At 42.2% G+C, this 17,338-nt stretch overlaps 1 protein-coding gene across 2 annotated transcripts; it reads right to left on the bottom strand.

The window, feature by feature from the left end:
• Positions 1 to 4,823: 4,823 nt before the first annotated feature.
• On the bottom strand, positions 4,824 to 17,338 carry clcn7 (chloride channel 7). 2 transcript variants are annotated; one of them, XM_034539310.1, is made up of 25 exons: positions 17,054 to 17,311; positions 16,238 to 16,312; positions 14,925 to 14,990; positions 14,481 to 14,546; positions 14,219 to 14,351; positions 13,903 to 14,012; positions 13,318 to 13,398; positions 13,111 to 13,173; positions 12,759 to 12,842; positions 12,476 to 12,569; positions 12,078 to 12,142; positions 11,858 to 11,974; positions 11,708 to 11,762; positions 11,532 to 11,592; positions 10,204 to 10,345; positions 9,807 to 9,900; positions 9,555 to 9,727; positions 8,949 to 9,000; positions 8,664 to 8,791; positions 8,404 to 8,489; positions 7,478 to 7,610; positions 7,220 to 7,279; positions 6,949 to 7,125; positions 6,622 to 6,702; positions 4,824 to 6,482 (listed from the first exon to the last, which is right to left on the bottom strand). In XM_034539310.1, the coding sequence occupies exons 1-25, from the start codon at positions 17,165 to 17,167 to the stop codon at positions 6,396 to 6,398; spliced, it is 2,397 nt and encodes a 798-aa protein (XP_034395201.1). In that variant the 5' UTR covers positions 17,168 to 17,311; the 3' UTR covers positions 4,824 to 6,395. The 2 variants fall into 2 exon arrangements, with proteins under 2 accessions (XP_034395201.1, XP_034395202.1); XM_034539311.1 differs by lacking the exon at positions 16,238 to 16,312 and having other exon boundaries at positions 17,054 to 17,338.

Genomic DNA, 17,338 nt, shown 5'->3' with positions numbered 1-17,338 from the left:
GGTGCCTCTCTGCGGGGCTGAAAAACCAGACAAACCGGGGTGGGGGGGGGTGGACCTCCACAGGTAGCAACAAAGTAGCAGAGCAGGGACGGATTAAAATAGGAGACCATCCACAAAAGTCTTGAATTTTGGAGAGATAAAAATGGGGTGGGTGGGGGTGGGGGGGTGGGGGGGAGGGAGGTCAGATGGGCATCTCCTCCCCGGAAGAAATTTACACAATGTAGTTGGAAGGGGTGGAAGGGGAAGAGGAAAAGGGCTGGCGTGAGAGAGATGGAGGCAGAGAGGCAAGGAGGGTATCCTTGGGTGTGGGTGTGGATGTGATGGGGATGTGTGTGAGCGAGCAAGCGAGCGAGAGAGAGAGAGAGAGAGAGAGTGAGAGAGAGAGAGAGCGAGAGAGAGAGAGAGAGAAAGGAGGGAGGTGAGAAGCAGCAGACACGAAAAGCAGACGGCTTTCTACACTTCTTCTTCTTCTTCTCTTTTTGTAAAAGAGCTCATGAAAAATAAATGAAAAAAGGGAGAAATCTAATAGTTATTTTGTTGTTGTTGTTGTTGGGCGAAGCAGAGAGGATGCTGGGAGCTGGCGCTGGTTTAGACGGCGGAGCTGTCTGCAGCAGCAGCACGTGTGTGGTGTGTGTGTGCGTGTGTGTGTGCGCTACTCAGACGCTGTCTATCGATTCGCAGTCGAGCAAACGAACCCCTCCCCATCTCTCCCCTCCTCCTCCTCCCAGCAACTGCAATGAGCTCATCCTTTACCCCCCCCCCCCTCCTCTCTCCTTCCCTCCCTCGTGCACTCTTCCTCGCCTCCTCATTCCTTCTCACGCACCCCCTCCCCCCCACACACACACACACACACATCAACTCTTTCATGCTTTTATATATCTCTTCATTTTTCATCACTTATACAAATCCTCATGCGGTGTCCCCTCTCCCTTCACCCATTCATCACTGTGTCACGCCATCACTCTCTCTGTATCTCTATTTATCTCCCCCCCCCCCCCCCCCCCACACACCCCTCTTCATCTCCCTCTGTCTTTTAGTGACCACACCCTGTCAGCAGTATGCTCCAATCATGACTCCCACTCTCATCTCTTTTACCACTTCATCTTTTTCTGCTTCATCATTTCGTCTTTTTTCTTTGCGTTCCCTTCATCGGTGATAGTTCTGAATACAAAAAGGAGCTGCTTCTCCCACTTCAGACACACACACACACACACACACACACACACACACACACACACACACACACAGTTAGTCTGTCATTCAGAGATTGTGCAGCTGTCATGTAGGCCGGTGTGTGGGACAACTTCTCTCTCTCTCTCTCTCTCTCTCTATCTCAGATGATATAATAATATACATTTACATCCATAAATACAGAAATGCGTTTGGTGGTATAGTCCACATATTCCAGACAAATTCCACATTCCAATCGTGAGCTGACCCAGATTTTCTTGGTCGCATTACAATTAATGTTGAAAGTCAGGAAACAGACATTAGTGAAATGGGCCAGTTTGATAAATGAGGGACGTCGTGTGGTTGGTGAGAAAATGAAAAAATAAATAAATAAACACATGAGGAAGAGGAGAGACTAAGTGTGTCTCCTCGCCAGCAGAAAACAGAGAGGAGCTATTGAGATGGACCAATATATTTGGGTCAATACAGGTCTTTTTATTAAATAATATATCAGTCCTGGTCATATAAATGTTTTAGATTCACGTTCTTCAGTCTCCTTAGGTTTCCAGAGTAAACAACTGTAAGTCATTAATAAAAGATAATGATTATTGGCGCGTAATTTTTGTGCATCCAGCATCTTTGGAGGTTTATTTATTATTTTTTTAAGATGAAAATCGATCGTGTTGAACAGCAAACAAACAGGCAAGTGTCCAAAATATAAAACATGCTCCTAGAAATTAATGTTTTTTTTTTTTTGTGTATCAAAAGTGCACGTCGTCATGGCTTTATGAACACAATTACATAATCCCGAGGCAATAAAAAAATATATATCTCGGTACACACAATCGACCGAAAATCCTTCAAACTGGCAAAATTCCATCTCCTCGTTGTACAAATCCATCATTTTAAAACGTTTAACGGGCAGTAAAAGTGATTTAATGGCGCCGGCCCCCGTCAGCAGAGGGTCTCTCTCCCTTCTGTCCTCAAGCAAGCGGGGGCCCTCGCCCATTACATTCATATTGCTTTACAGAAATATAAATCAGCAGTGGCGGCGGCAAGGGTACCCGGTGGAATGAGTGGCATCAATAAAATAAGCGCTTGAACAAGGACGGCGTCATAAAGAGCGTCTCAGCGTGAGGACCCCCCCGGGGGGGTGACACAGAGCTGACACGCTTTTACTCCAACAGGAAAGAGCTGAACCGCTGCAGGCCGACGACCTGCTGAGGGCACGACTTATCTTCATAACACCAAGCCAACAGCTCCAGCTTCACTATTAAACTCACAGTGCACGTGATGCACGGGACCACGATATCAGCAGATGATTTACATTCATTTTAATTTATTCATGGTTTATGATTTTAATTTTAAATACCCACAAAATATATATACAGTCAGGGCCATAAGCATTTGGACTGTGAGACAATTGTCATATTTACTCGACTGCAATGGATTCTTAAATAAAGCAGTCGATATGTGGTTGAAGTGTCGGCTTTCAGCTTTATTTCAACGCACATAACAAAATAATGGCATTAACTGTTCAAGAATTACAGCCATTTTTCCATATATATGTATATATACATATATATATATATATATATATATATATATATGTATATATACACATATACATACATACACATATATATACATACATGCATATACATACATATATATACACATACACATACATATATGTATATATATATATATATATATCCACATATATATGTATATATATACATATATATATATATATGTATATATATATATATATATATATATATAAAGAGAGCTGGGTGTTATGACAACAGTGTGAACAAAGACGTATTAACAATGTTCAACACAATTAAATCTAAAAATATGCATGCAAATAGATTGATAGATCAATGCAATAGATTGACATTTTTGGGAAATACTTTGAATCTCTGAGTTACCAGATAGACCTGAACTTGTTTGTTTGATTCAGACACAGAAAAAATACATAAAAAAAAAAAGGTAGAAAATACTGCGTGTTGTCTCTCTTGCTGTTCACAAAATCAAAAGGTTATTTTAAAGAAAAGATCTCCCGTCATCTCCGATATACAGTAACACACCTCAAATTGAATTCGGGGGCTGATATCACACGGGCGTGCAAGTGTAATCTGCAGTGATTTGGTAAGTTATTCCATTAGGCGTCGGGTACATGAGCTACGGTAATTGCTTCCTCTCTCACACACAGATACAGTATGTAAGCGACACACTGCGTGCATAAGAAAAGTCTAAATGGTTTTATTTAATTCCCCCCCCTCCCGACAGCATATTGGGAGGCGTGCGTTTATCTCCACTTAGTGTGGAAAGAATAACGCGACCCATTTGGGGTCCGTTGGGCCCACAACCGCCTGACTCAGACTGAATAAACCCAGACGCTAATTCTCTGAGGGAATGAATACTAATTCAATGTGGTTTTTAAAAAAGAAAAAGAAAAAAAAAGGTGGTCGCCGAGCAACGCCGAACCATCCATCCATCCATCCATTTTCAATACCGCTTATCCTCATTAGGGTCGCGGGGGCGCTGGAGCCTATCCCAGCTGACATAGGGCGAAGGCAGGGGACACCCTGGACAGGCCGCCAGTCCATCGAGGGCAACGCCGAACCAATAAACACAAAAGGTGTTTGTCGAGGAGTGATTGAATGGAGTATTGCATGGAGGTAATCGGGGGCGGTAATCAAGTTTGTCGGTGGGATGGAGGAATGAGCGGTGGCGTTGGTTTCACGCGCACGTATTTGACTCAATTCATCAGAAAAAAGGTGGAGGAGATTATGGAAGATGGTTTTAGCGATAACAGGACGCAATATTATTTGATGGTAAACTATGCACACTCTGTAACTAAACACACACACACACACACACACACAGGGGGAGAAACCTCTGGACTTGGGCTCTTTTGTTTTTACAGAGAAACGTCACACTTTTGCCCTCATACGCATCCATTAAAACTTAAGTTACTTCTGTCCCATTTCAGCAGTAGAATTAAAAAGTGGTTGTTTTTTTAACTTGTATTGTTATTTCAACTCTTTTGAAGAAAAACACAAATGTCGAGATTTAAAAATAGATTTCTTAGTTATGTTTAACTTTAACCACACACACGCAGATTATATATATTAATATATATACACACACACACATACATTTACATATACATATTTTTTTTTTTAAAGCAGCAGCAACAGTATCCAGTGGAATGAATTTAAAGTACATTTTCCAGTAACACTTACACAGTGAACTTTGAGAATTTAAATGTAGTGCAACAACAAGCGGGTGATTCAAACTTGTTATATTTAAATAAGTAACTTGGCATGTTTGGGTTCAATGATCATGTATTTACATCTGGCCCTTTTCTGACATCTAGTGGTGACGATTCTCTGCCACAGGTTTGATTCTGGCACGCTGAGGTGAGTTTTACCCCCCCACACGAAGCTCTGATGAAAGACTTTTAAAATATGTTTGTTCACTTTGAATGACGACCTGTATGAATATGAGTGTTTGTCGATAACATGCGATTGTCAAACTTTTCAAATCAATACTGTGGAGATCAAACATCTTTTTAAAAAAAAAACTAAAAAAGGTTTAAATGTGGACCATCAACAAATCAAAACACGTCATTTAACAATAGAGAGGATTTCAATTTTTATTAATTAACAAAAGGCTTATCCAGTAGTTATAAAATAGAGCATAGTCCATGTTACCTAGAACTGTACAACAAAAACACAACAGAGACAAAATCAGAGTAAAACCTATGAATTGCACAAAGGAACAAAAAAAGAAAGAAATTTATTGAAATTTATTTTCTTTTACAAATTGTGTGTTGATCTGACGAGAGGAAGTCAGGAATAAACGGCTCCAACGGAAGATCTGCGGTAACATTTACATTCATACGGAGAGCTTCATTAAGGGATACTTGTGGGTATTTCTCATTAAAAAAAGGTTTTCTTTTCAGTAGTTCCGGCCAAAGTGCAAACATATGGAAGTGTTAAAAATGACGTTGCTACCTGCGAGTATCAATCCATGTTTTTACCGACAGTAGTACAAATATATATATACATATACAGTATATATGAGCTCAGTAAAGACCTCTCTGATCGCCTCCAGGCTAAAATTATCAGAAGCCGTCATAATCTTGAATTATGGGATTTGTGAAAACTCTGATGGACGCGATTGCCCAAACCACACACTTAAAATACAATAATCAATAAATAACCGCATTCGCTCAGTGCAAAAACTACAACAGAAAAAATAAAAGCCATTAACACTCGCTCAAAAAAAAAAAATTCTAAATGTCTTCAGTTTAATAAGCGAGAAGCGTTCGTCTGAATAGTTTGAAGATACATCACTGCATACGTCGGAGAACAGAGTGGAAGAAGGGGCAGTTTTATTTTGAAAAGATCCTGTCATTCTGATTTAACTTGACCACATACCTAAAATATCTGGAGTGAGGTCCGTGAATATATGTACAAGTACAATTTAAAATCCTGCAATAAGGCAAATATTTTCTCTTCTGTCCCATGACACATTAGTATTATTTGCATAAGACCAAAAGAACAAAAAAGGGTTAAAAAAAAAGCCCAGTGATCAAACTGTGATGACAATAATAGAAGTCAGAATCCTTTCAAAGTAAAACAATTATTGTTGCGTCGACGCCAAACACGAAGTGAACCTCTCGCGCAACAAAGAGGAAACGGGTCTTGTAGCCGTCTGTGGTCAGAGTTCTACGTTAGCGCCTCGCAGATGGCGTCATGCCGCGTGTTGATAAAGAGTTAATGGAAACGTGCACAGGTCGATCCGAACGGCGCTCAGAAAACAAGCATTTTAAAAAAGCCGTTTGCTTGTCGGCAAGACAGGACGAAACATAAATTCAGCCTTTTTTTACAAATCGGCTTCATTATGTATTTTATCATCCTTTTTTATTTTGTTTTCTGCAATTAAATAAAAGCGAAAATCTCTTCTGTTTTTGGGCAGGGGTTCATGCCGCAAAAAAATTTGCTTCTCAGTTGGCGTGAACACAACATAAAAAAAAAGGTGAAGTTTCCTTGTGTTGTCATGGTGACCATTATAGCTTCAAAGATTAATGGCGACCTCTTGGGCCTTTGATGGTGTCCTGCAATAGAGCTACACAGCTCGTAGAGAACAGCTTACGAGAGGTCAGAGTTCATGGCGCGTGTGTGTGTGTGTGTGTGTGTGTGTGTGTACTATGTCTGGGCCAGCTGAAGCTCCTCCAGTCCGTGTTTGCCCAGGTGATATCTGGCCAAGTCCTTCCTGGTCACCAGTCCGACCACCTGAAGAGTCACAAAGCAAATGTGACTTTGGAGCATCATCATCATCATCATAATCATCATGGCATTCAGAAACAATCCCATGGAGGAAATGAAGTAAAAAGACCATCTGGGAGGGACAGAAACCCGCCCCCCCTCTTACCCGGTTCTCATCATCCACCACCACCAGGTGTCTGAGTCCCAGCGCTCTGAACAGCTTGAACACACGAGGCAGAGAAGTGTCCTGCAAACAAAGCGCTTCATTTGAGTTCAGCTTCATTCAATAATATACTTTCACAAAAAAGAGAGAGAAAAAAAAAAAAGGTAGAAACACAAAGAACATAAGATTTGATAAATAAACATTTGCAACATCGTCACTGTCGGGGAAAAAACCTCATATTTCTATTATATTCATATTTCTTCTTCTTTTTTCCCATAACTCAATTATATTGAGTGTGTGTGTGTGTGTGTGTGTGTGTGTGTGTGTTACCTGTGGTACTGTGTAAGGCGTTGCGTTCATGAACTCGGTGAGGTCCATCATGCACTCCCTCTCGTCCTGGGAGACGTGGATGCTCTGGATCGGGGGGAAGCGGGGGTAGGCGTCCCTGAAGTCCTTCAGCTGGAGCTTCCTCAGGGTCAGCCGGGACCGGGCCAGCTCCACGAACACCTGGCGGGACAAGATGCCGGAGCAAACCCGGGGACCAGATTACATTTAAATTGTCCCAATGGGAGATGTGAAAATGTTGTCAACCTGATGTTACCTTGTGCTTGAGAAGAACAATGAGCTGAGAGCGGAGGATGAGGCCGCAGAGCTTCGATGGCTGAACGGGGGAGGAGAGCAAAAGTAATTTGTTAATTATGTTTATTCCCTTAGATTAATGTGTGAAACTGTGAGCATGTAACTGTCATAATTCTTGACAACAATGTGTTTTGTGACATTTGACCACCGGATTCTAATCAGTACTTCCCCACATTTAACGGCTGCTAATTATCTTTGGTCTTAAGCATCAATACAATACCTCGTCACCGTCGGCACCCTGTATGACGACCGGGAAGCCGTTGTGATTGGTGGATGTGTTGCTAAGGATGTCCACAATGGTTCCCACCTTCTCTATCCTGTTCAAGCAGGTGACTGGCGAACTCATTACCTCTCTGGGAGAAGGGGGAACAATCCAGTTATAATTAATACATTTAAAATAATAATATAATATATATATATATAGCTTCAGAAATGATTGACCTCATAGAGACTAATGCACACTTAATTAAGTTAATAAATAATGGATACATTAATTAATTAATAAACTTAGGACTGAATAAAAAATAAATAAAAATAATAAATGAAAAATAATAAAAAGACTAGATACAATACAACACTGAATAAAATGATAATGTTAAAGAGTACAATATTTATAAGTAAAATTAAGATTGAAATAAAATATGTAGAAATACTAAAACCAGAGCATAAAAAAGACACTGTATACAGTCAGACTTAATAACAAGCTATATTAATAAAAAACACAACATTAGAAAGCATAAATAAATTGTTACTACATAAAACAATTTATACCAGACTGAGTAGATGGGTTTTTAGTTTCCGTTTAAAAAAATTGTTTAAACTATTTTCATCTACTCTGAGATCCTCTGAAAGGTCGTTCTTCAGCTTGGGGTATTATGATTACCACCAAATGTTCTTATTCTGCTTTGTGAAACAGAACCAGAGGACGTGAGGAGGCCAGACTGGTCTATGAACTAAGAGCATTTCTGAGAGGTTCTCTGGTGCCTTAATAACAGAATTAAGAGAAAAGTAACAAGACAATGAGGAGGAGAAAAAAAGCAAAGAATGAGAGAAGCTGACTGACAAAAGTCAGATTGAATTGAATGTAAACAATCATCCAGTCAACATGACTCTCGCTCAGCCAGCCACGAACACAGAGGACCTCACCTGGCGGTCAACCAGTGGGAGGTGGCAGGAGCATCCCAGTGCAGGAAGGGAACGCTCTGCAGCTTGATGTGGATATCGTACAGACCCTGGAGCGGCAAGAGAACCATCACAGACTCTGACCCAACAATATACAGTATGCACTCTATATTTTTATCTTAGTATAATTATGCTGGCAATCAACATCCTTCACTGTTCTGTGCGTTTCATACTGAAAACCCGCGCTAGGATTAAGGACGACATTGTGTTCGTCTTTGACTCACCTCCACAAAATAGTCTCCTACGATCTTGGCTGTCATGAGGACGAGCATGATGGGAAGACCGTACGTGACGTTTCCCGTAGCTTCCACCATGATGACAGTCAAGCTGAGAGTCATCCTCACTATGCCACCTGTGAAGATCAGCGGGGTCATCACAGCTGCTAAACATTCCTCCGTTATCTAAATCTAATAGATATTAACATGTTGCGTCACCAATATGGTCACTTTCTTATAAGCAAAACTAATTTTTTAAAAACCACTAACAAGGTGAAGCTGAACGTTACTCACCTAACTGAGCTGCAGCTCCGATCAGGGCGTATTTACCAGAGTCAGTCCAGATCTAACAAAACACACACATGGAATATTAGTTTAGTTAAAAAGGGGAAAAAAGAACAGTTTTTACTTCCACTTCTGTATTCTGATTATTGAGATGTCGTAAGTACAGTTGTGTCACTTTGAAATGCGATCCTGATCTAATCCTGCATGTTATTCCTTGCACAAGTTTCTGACCAATTGTATACGATCAATCAGTACGATTAAGGAAGCGACTATCAAGTTCAACCGTCAGATTTCATGTTTTTTAGCGCAACAACTATTTTGACATCAATAAATAATCATTACTTCCCTCATTTTGATGATATATATCTGGTATAATCATCTGCATATAAAAAAAGCAATCATCAGACGCAAAAATCACAAAAATACCGAGACCGGCATTAAGAGTGATGAGAAACGAGGTCTTAAGATTGACAAACCCGGTCTCATTGAGGTCATTAAATCAAAGTCCTTGGACTTTAATTCCACCATAATATAGTCTGTTGTCAATGAGTCATATTGTCCTCATCCTACAGAGCGAAGTGTAACACACACACACACACACACACACACACACACCGAGCCGGTCGCGGTGATGGAGGCCAGCAGGATTCCAAACAACCGTCCCCAGGCTGCTCCGATCAGCAGAGACGGGATGAAGACTCCAGCAGACACAGTCAGGCCGTAGGTCCAACACGCCAAGAAGAAATAAGTCACAGTGAACAACCCCAGGGTCAAAGGGTTGTAGGTTCCTGAGAGAGAGAGATATGAGCTTGTTTCTTTCCACCTAAATTAACAGGAAGAAGAAAATGGCTGGTGCACACGTTTTACCTGGCTGGTTGTGGAAGAGACTACGAACACTTCTCTCTGGAGTGTTGAAGAAGGTCGTTGCCATGGAGTTATACTCTCCATCTGCACAGAACAACTGAGAGAGAGAGAAACAGAAAGTGACTCAATTTGAGAGAGAAGAGGAGACACAAAGAGTGCTTTTCTGTTCTTGTTGAAGCTTTTTTTTTTTTTTTTAATCTGTTGACCCGATGGTGCTCGATGTGAGGTCAAAAGGGTCACCGGTGCAGTTACACTTGATCCTGAGGGGGACACGATAAGCAACTGCTTGTGGCCCCACGTAACTGTGACTTCCCTAATTTTGAGTGTATTTCATGACATAGGGGACATTTAACAGTGTGTGTGTGTGTGTGTGTGTGTGTGTGTGTGTGTGTGTGTGTACCTGCAGTGGGTACTCTTCAGTGTGATCAGGCCCCAGAGGCTGACAGTCGTCAGAGAAGTAGATCATGGTGAAGGAAACAGTCGCGGTCACCGCAGCAACCAGCATGGCCTCCATCACTTGTAAACCAGGGCGATGAACATAACTGGAACACACACACACACACACACACACACACATCCTTCACATAATGAGTTTAATTATCCGGACATGTCGACGCGTTCTTGGTCCTCGGTGTGGACCTTCCCTGGTAACGAAGAAGCTCCGGGTGCAACAGAAACAAAAGCTTCCCTTCCCAATCTGACTGTGTTCCTCTTGCGCCGCGTCTCTTTGAATGCAAAGTGAGATCGAATCACAAAACGTGACACAAATAGAGACTTTATTCTTCGTGCTCGCTCACTGTGTCAGAATGCTGAATATGAAAATACCAGACATCAGGAAATTAACCTCATTATATTAATTTCCAGTTCATGCTGAACAAAGTCACACAAACATGAGTGTGTTTTGTTTCCTCTCACCGTTGTACTCGTTTGTTTAATAAAAGCTTTGCAAGCACCTGACGCAACATTTAACATATTTATGAAACACTCATACTATTCTGATGGCTGAGGAACTGTTCATAAAGCGCTCCTCATCATGCAAACCCAGTGAATCCTTTGACCCTTTAGGTTGCATCTCTTGTAGGGATATCACCATAAACATACTATGAATATACACATTTAAAAGAAAAACAAGGGCAGGATATCTTATTTTTAAATATTTTAAAAAAGTGCACTCTGGAGCTTATCTCAAATCACCTTTTCATGTATAATTAATTGATCCCGCATGAACTCTTAATATGCATCACAACGCAATTATCAGCGCTTGTTTTGTTTTTTTACATATAAACATTTCAGCATTTTTTTTATTTTTTATTAAATATTTGCTGTAGTTTTATGGACAGAAATGTTTCTTGATTAAATCAATAGTTCATATATCTGACAAACAGCATATCAATAAAAATGTCCCGAACCACAAGTCTGTCTACCAGCGATTAGACCTGTTGTTATTCTGCAACTATTTCTAAACCGCCTCAAACACAAGAAGTTGACATTCTGAGAAGCCGTCCTCCATTCCCGTCGTGACTTCCTCATCGTGCACCCCACCCTGTCTCCTTTACAGGTGAGAGGACAAAGTCTTTAACTCCAGCGCGTGTTGTTTTCCTTGGCACACAAAAAGCGCTTCTTCATACTGATCGTCACGTGACCTTTACTGTTAAAACTCGGGTCGGTGACGCTTTTGTTTCATGCTCGTGTTCGTTTGAGTTTTGATCTTCCGTTTTTAAACCGTACCTGATCCTGAAGATGGTCAGCCAGTAGTTGAGCTTGTTGAACAGAGCTCCCAGCAACCCACCTGCACAGAGGATGTTGAAAACAGGAACAGAATCAGATATACTGTTCCTCTTCTTATATTCATGGTCCACCCTGCAGAGTATCAAACATATTTGCAGACACTAAAGAGATGTTACCTATAGCTCCCATAATGATGAACAGGGGAATCTCATAGAGGTTGTAGGCCACACTCTGAAATAGGACAAAGGTGCATCTTTTACACCGACTGTCAAACAATATGGGAGCTGGAAAAACACACAACGTATAATAACGTGAACGTTTCTCACATCGCTCTCAAAGCGCCCAAAGTTGATGAGACCCGGGTTGGAAAGGTCTCCTGCGTTTTTGTGGTAGATACTGAGGAAGAAGTTGAGGGTGAAGGTGGAGATCATGGAGGCAAAGAACTGCAGGTGAGACAGAAAAAGGTACACGAATCACTCTTCCTCTAAATCACATAGTGGTTGATAAGGAGTTCCTGGTGGTGGCGGGGGGGACCATGTGACTTACTATCCTCCACGTCAGCATCTGGTTCCAGAAAGAAGCTCCCTCCTCCAGAGAGAACAGAACGCCGCCTGTCGGCCAAAAGGAACACAGTCAAGAAACCACAGCAGCATTTTTTTTTAAAGATCCTGAGTCTCCGTGCCAAGACAGCTGACACGTGAACGGGTTCACGTAAGTCAACATTGACAGTAACACACCAGAGAGTGAGACGCGGTGCGGGAAGCATTCGACGTTCGACTTATTGTGAAGTTGCCAAGAGCCCTTTTTAAGACTTGCAGATAGACCTGATGGTGACTCAGTCTTTGCAGTGGAATTGTTGACATTACAGCAGCTGCACAACTAGTTCAGAATAATAACTAAGCACATGTTTATATGTTTATACAGTGAGGCGGTTGTGTATTTACCGACTGGTGCTCCGAAAGCAGCCGAAACTCCGGCAGCCGCTCCGGCTGACACAAAGTCACGTTTTTCAGTGTCTCTCCGGAAATATTCAAACATCTACAAACACAATCAAAGACATATTACAAGAGACACACTATAACCATTGAGATCTTTTTAGAACATGTCCACAGTACACAACAGGAAACATCAGTAAAACAAGAATGCAGGAAGTGTTTGGAACAAATCAACTGCAACTTAAAGTAAATACATCCTCCTGTTGAGACACACACACACACACACACACACCTTGAAGTCTTTCTTTAAAGAGGTGCTCCTGCCCTGTGAGACCCCGGCAGCTACAACAGCACCAGAGTGAATCATGGGCCCTTCCTGAGGGATTGTGGGTAAACAAGGGGAGATAGATATGAGGGGGAATTATTAGCGGCACTTGGCATTCATTCGCAAATTAAATCCGCACAACGTTGACTGAAAATGATCTTCATGTATTGCCGAAACCCCACATTTCCACTATGAAAGCAAAGACAGTGCAGTGTGTGTGTTTTATGAATGAGAGAAATCTGTAAACGCCTGTCGTGGCGTCCATCATGTGGAGTCTATTTGTTGAGCATTTTGAAGGTGCGTTAAAGAGAAACTTTACCTTTCCGACAGCCAGACCGCCAACCACTGAACAGATAACCCCGGCCACTTTCACCACCAGGGTCTGTGAAGGACAAAGACACAAGATTTATCAAAAAACAGTGGTTCAAGTGTAAGTGTGTAAGTGTGTGTAAGTGTGTGTGTGTGTGTAGTGTGTGTAGTGTGTGTGTGTGTGTGTGTGTGTGTGCGTGTGTGCGTGCGTGCGTACCTTGAGTCGTACCACCCTGGGAATCTTGACTCCGTTCAGGTAACACTTGATCTGAGGGATACCACTCCCTGCTGCTATGGGCTGGATGAGACGAAGGAGAAACAAAAGGAGTTATGTTGAAGGAAAAGATGGAATATCGAGGACTACAGTATTTATTATTATGACATCTCTCTCTGGTTTTCACATGCAGTGGCATGAACAGCTGGCTTTGTGGGGGAGAATAAGTCTGACTGAAGCACTTTTTTGAACCAAGAGGAAACCTAAAACCTCAGCGGCTCCTGCTGACCAGCGGGTAAACTTTGGTTAACCAGAATGGGCCGGAATAGAGGTCTTCATAAATTTCAGGATTACGCACTGTTTGGAGTCAAACTGGTTCAAACACGCTATTGGCTAATTAGTTTTCACTTCTTCATCTTTCTGAATGGATTGCAATGGCGACACAAAACTGATTTACTTCTTTAAAATCCGCTGTGCCGCTTGGAGGGATGTGATCAAAACACAGACGAGAGGAAGGCCTCTGAAATACATGTCGACTCATGATATTCCATTTTTTTTTTTTTTTTTTTTTTTTTTTAAAGGTCTCACCTCGAAACACGCAACGATGATGGCCCCCACCATGACAAAGATGGAGTTGAGGACAACCCAGAGGATGAGGGAGATCGACAGCCCGCCCACCTCGGTGAACTTCTCGATGTCTGTGAGGGGTCGGAGGTCAAGGGAAAAACTCGAAAGTCTTTACGGCGCGTGGCTTCAAAACGCAAACACAACTGGATATTTGTGCCATTTAAAACAGCTGTACATGTAGCTGACACTTCGCTTTATGAATAGTTTCAATAATATTATAGATGTATTAACTATCAAAATAGTCGAGAGGAGCAGCTTGTACAAATCTTCAGGATACTCTCTTTGACCACTCGGTATTTGATCCCAGCCAGTTCCTCCACCACGATGTCTATGAAACAGGCGATGAGGCCGGTCAGGAAGCCGATCAGACCACAAACCACCCAGCGACTGATCTCCAGACAGCGGAAACCCTGAAGGTACAAGAGGAAGGAGGGAAGGAAGGAAGGAAAAGGACAGGAGACAAAACAAACAGCAGAGGACAGATGAGAGAAATAGTAAGATAGTACGACATATATTCAGGTTATTCCCACTCTACTCACCATGTAACTCATCCTCCTCTCCTCCTCCAGGAACAGCTGGTTCTCAATGTTATCATAGTCCAGACTCTGCAATAGCACACAATAAAATAAACACAATTATCAGTTAAAATAAACAAAAAAAGGTGATAAACACGGATCTTGTGACAAAACTGTGCATGTTTGGAGTAATCTCCGCAAGTTCATAGCAAACTGAAAATATGTTAATACAAAGCTGATTTGATCAACTGTTGCTTAAGGGGATTACTGCCATCCACCCATGTTACAGTTTCATGAAGTGCATTTTCTATACCCGTGTTAGCGACTCCTACGGTTTTCATCGCTTCCTTTATTCAGCAATTCCTTTTTTTTTTTAAACTCCTACAAGTTGTCACCATCTTACAAATGAGGCTTTAATAAAAAGATGATATTATCGTCTAATAATCAGCACTGTTTGACGGTTTTTACCTCAAATTTAAGTGACAGCAGCTTCTCGTTGTGAGGGATCTCTTTAAGCCGCCCCCGAAGAGAGTCCTGCAGGGACAAACACAGAAGAAAAAAACACAACAAAAAGTCACAACATCGCTCAAATCAACCCTGACCTCTGACCTCTGACCTCTGACCTGTGGAATCATGTGAGCGGCTTGCGAGGAGCTGGGAACTAAATCAACGACGTCCGAGGAAGCAAACGTTTAAAAATACAACAGCAGCAATTCACAAACATTTAGAACAGAGCGTTAAAGAAATTTGTTGTTGAAGAGCGACCGACTTTATCGGAGCGTTAATAACTAGGCGGATCGCTTCAGGCCATTCAAAACAAGCGCCCCCGTTTCACATTTACATGCAATGTGAAGCTCCGTTCGTGCAGCCACACAATCAGAAGCAAATATGATGGAAGTGACAGTCACTGAACAAATACTGGAAACCAAAAATAAAAACATGCACGGCATCACGTTCCCATCAGGTATTGCAAACGGAGGCGAATCTGATGGTTTCCGTAACGGAAGAAGAAAATGGATGTGATGTCCCGTCGAGCTAAAACGTCTCTAAGCTTCAAGCTTTGTGTGCTGACCTCAAGCTTTTTATTCTGTTCTCGGGTCAAGCGTCTCAAGAGCTGAATTAAACTGACGCGTTGGGATTTTTGGGGGGCATTTAATGGGATTTTTTTGGGGGTTGCCCGATTACCTCAAACTGTGCTAAGAGCTAAACAAATATGCTCGATTAAACCTGATTCAGGTTTCAAACCTGTTTAAAAACACGTTTGGCTTCGCATTCACAGCAGGAGGGTTTCGATGAGGTCTTGTCTGCTTCACAATGCCGAGCGGATCAGGGTCGATTCATCATTTGCGATGCATCACGGTGGAAACCTCCAGACAGTTTCCAAACACGTGTCTTTCACGCACGCTGAATGAGTCAGCAGGTCATTTTTATGTCAGATCTCCCACAAGTCGTATTCAGCAGGGAGACACTGAGATTAAATATGTACAATAACTTGATCTCAGGCTGCGCCTCACAAATCAGGCCTGAAGGCTCCACGTGTGCACAAACTCAGCCTGAGCATGAGGCCGAATCACATTAAATTAACTCTAAATAACCCCCATCCAACAAGTGGCTGGATACATGTTTGTGTTATTTTAGGACAATAGTGGATGATAGTTGGTCATTCTTATCATTATCGTGGAGGAATGCTGCCGACGGTCTTGGTGGAGCGACGATAAAAAAAGAGCGACAGAGCGACAGTGAGAGAAAGAGAGCGATGGCGTTTCCGGCTTGGACTTTACCTCCTCCGCCGATATCTCCTCCTCCAAATCCACCGTGCTGAGTCTGCCTACCTGAAATATACTGCCTCCAGACAGCTGAGGACATCACAGACATCAACAGAAATATACACGCACATAGGACTACATGTAGCAATTCCTACGCTGATGTTTTAACAACACACAGATGCTGAGATTCGGATCGGAGTGACAAACAACGCATATATATTATTAAGTTAGAATTATTATTAATATTATTATTATTAGAAAGTACATTATCGTCAGAAGTGCATTTGGGATTATTCGTCCTGATGGAGCAGGAAGTGGCTGACTGGGTCTGGTGGCATTGGCGGAAAAAAGGAAGTTGGTTTTTCCCCCGTGAGTTTCAATATTAGGAAGATAGACAACTTCATCTAAAAAGGTCTGGTAGCTTATGACATTATCAAAGTATGATAATAGTATTATGTTTTCTAGTGTATTAAGCCTTCAGTCTTATGTAAACCTGATTGTATGACTTGAGCATTATTAGACTGTACATGTGTGTGCCACACTGACACACAGGTGACCTCATCCTCACCTTCATCCTCTCTAAAGTTAGGGCTGTTGGGTCGTTGCTATGTGTCCTTAATGTTTAATATAACAGAAAAGGGAAGCAACATAAAACTCTGTGCAGCCTTATTGTTGTTTTCTTAAAGTAACTGAATCAAACAAGTAATGTAATCAACATTCATTTGATCACTTTTCATGCAGTCACATTCCGAGCCAGACAAACGCTCGTGACACCCAAACTTCAAACGCCCCACAACAGAAGCCGCCTTCACCAAAACATGCTAGCGGTACCTGTCTGCAGTATCTGGGCTGCCCGGAGCCGTTGAGCAGCGGCGTCCCCTCCCCGGTCGCCCCGGACTCGTCGGCCCGGCTGGACCACGACACCTTCTTCGTGATGTTGGCCATGATGGCTTCCGGTAGCTCGCCCCGGCCGGACTGTCGCCGATTTATTTAATCAACGACAGTTCGTTGCCGGCTAAACTTAACTGTTATTCTCCTTCGGCTCCCCCATGATCGCTCAAGTGACTCGTGACGCCTCGTAAGGGTCGCGAGCGGGGACAAAAACAGAAAAGATCC

The sequence above is a fragment of the Cyclopterus lumpus genome, chromosome 8, assembly GCF_009769545.1.
Source record: "Cyclopterus lumpus isolate fCycLum1 chromosome 8, fCycLum1.pri, whole genome shotgun sequence".
In the NCBI taxonomy this organism is placed as follows: domain Eukaryota; kingdom Metazoa; phylum Chordata; class Actinopteri; order Perciformes; family Cyclopteridae; genus Cyclopterus; species Cyclopterus lumpus.
Note: the sequence above shows the minus strand (reverse complement) of the source record. Positions and strands in the feature narration are given on the sequence as shown.

Excerpts from the sequence above, each read along its gene's own strand:
- clcn7 (XM_034539310.1), bottom strand. The coding sequence starts at position 17,167 with ATGGCCAACATCACGAAGAAGGTGTCGTGGTCCAGCCGGGCCGACGAG. Across the intron at positions 11,975-12,077 it reads AGATGCTGACGTGGAGGATA|TTCTTTGCCTCCATGATCTC; the intron begins GTAAGTCACATG and ends TCTCACCTGCAG. Across the intron at positions 7,280-7,477 it reads AGGGTGCCGACGGTGACGAG|CCATCGAAGCTCTGCGGCCT; the intron begins GTATTGTATTGA and ends TCCCCCGTTCAG.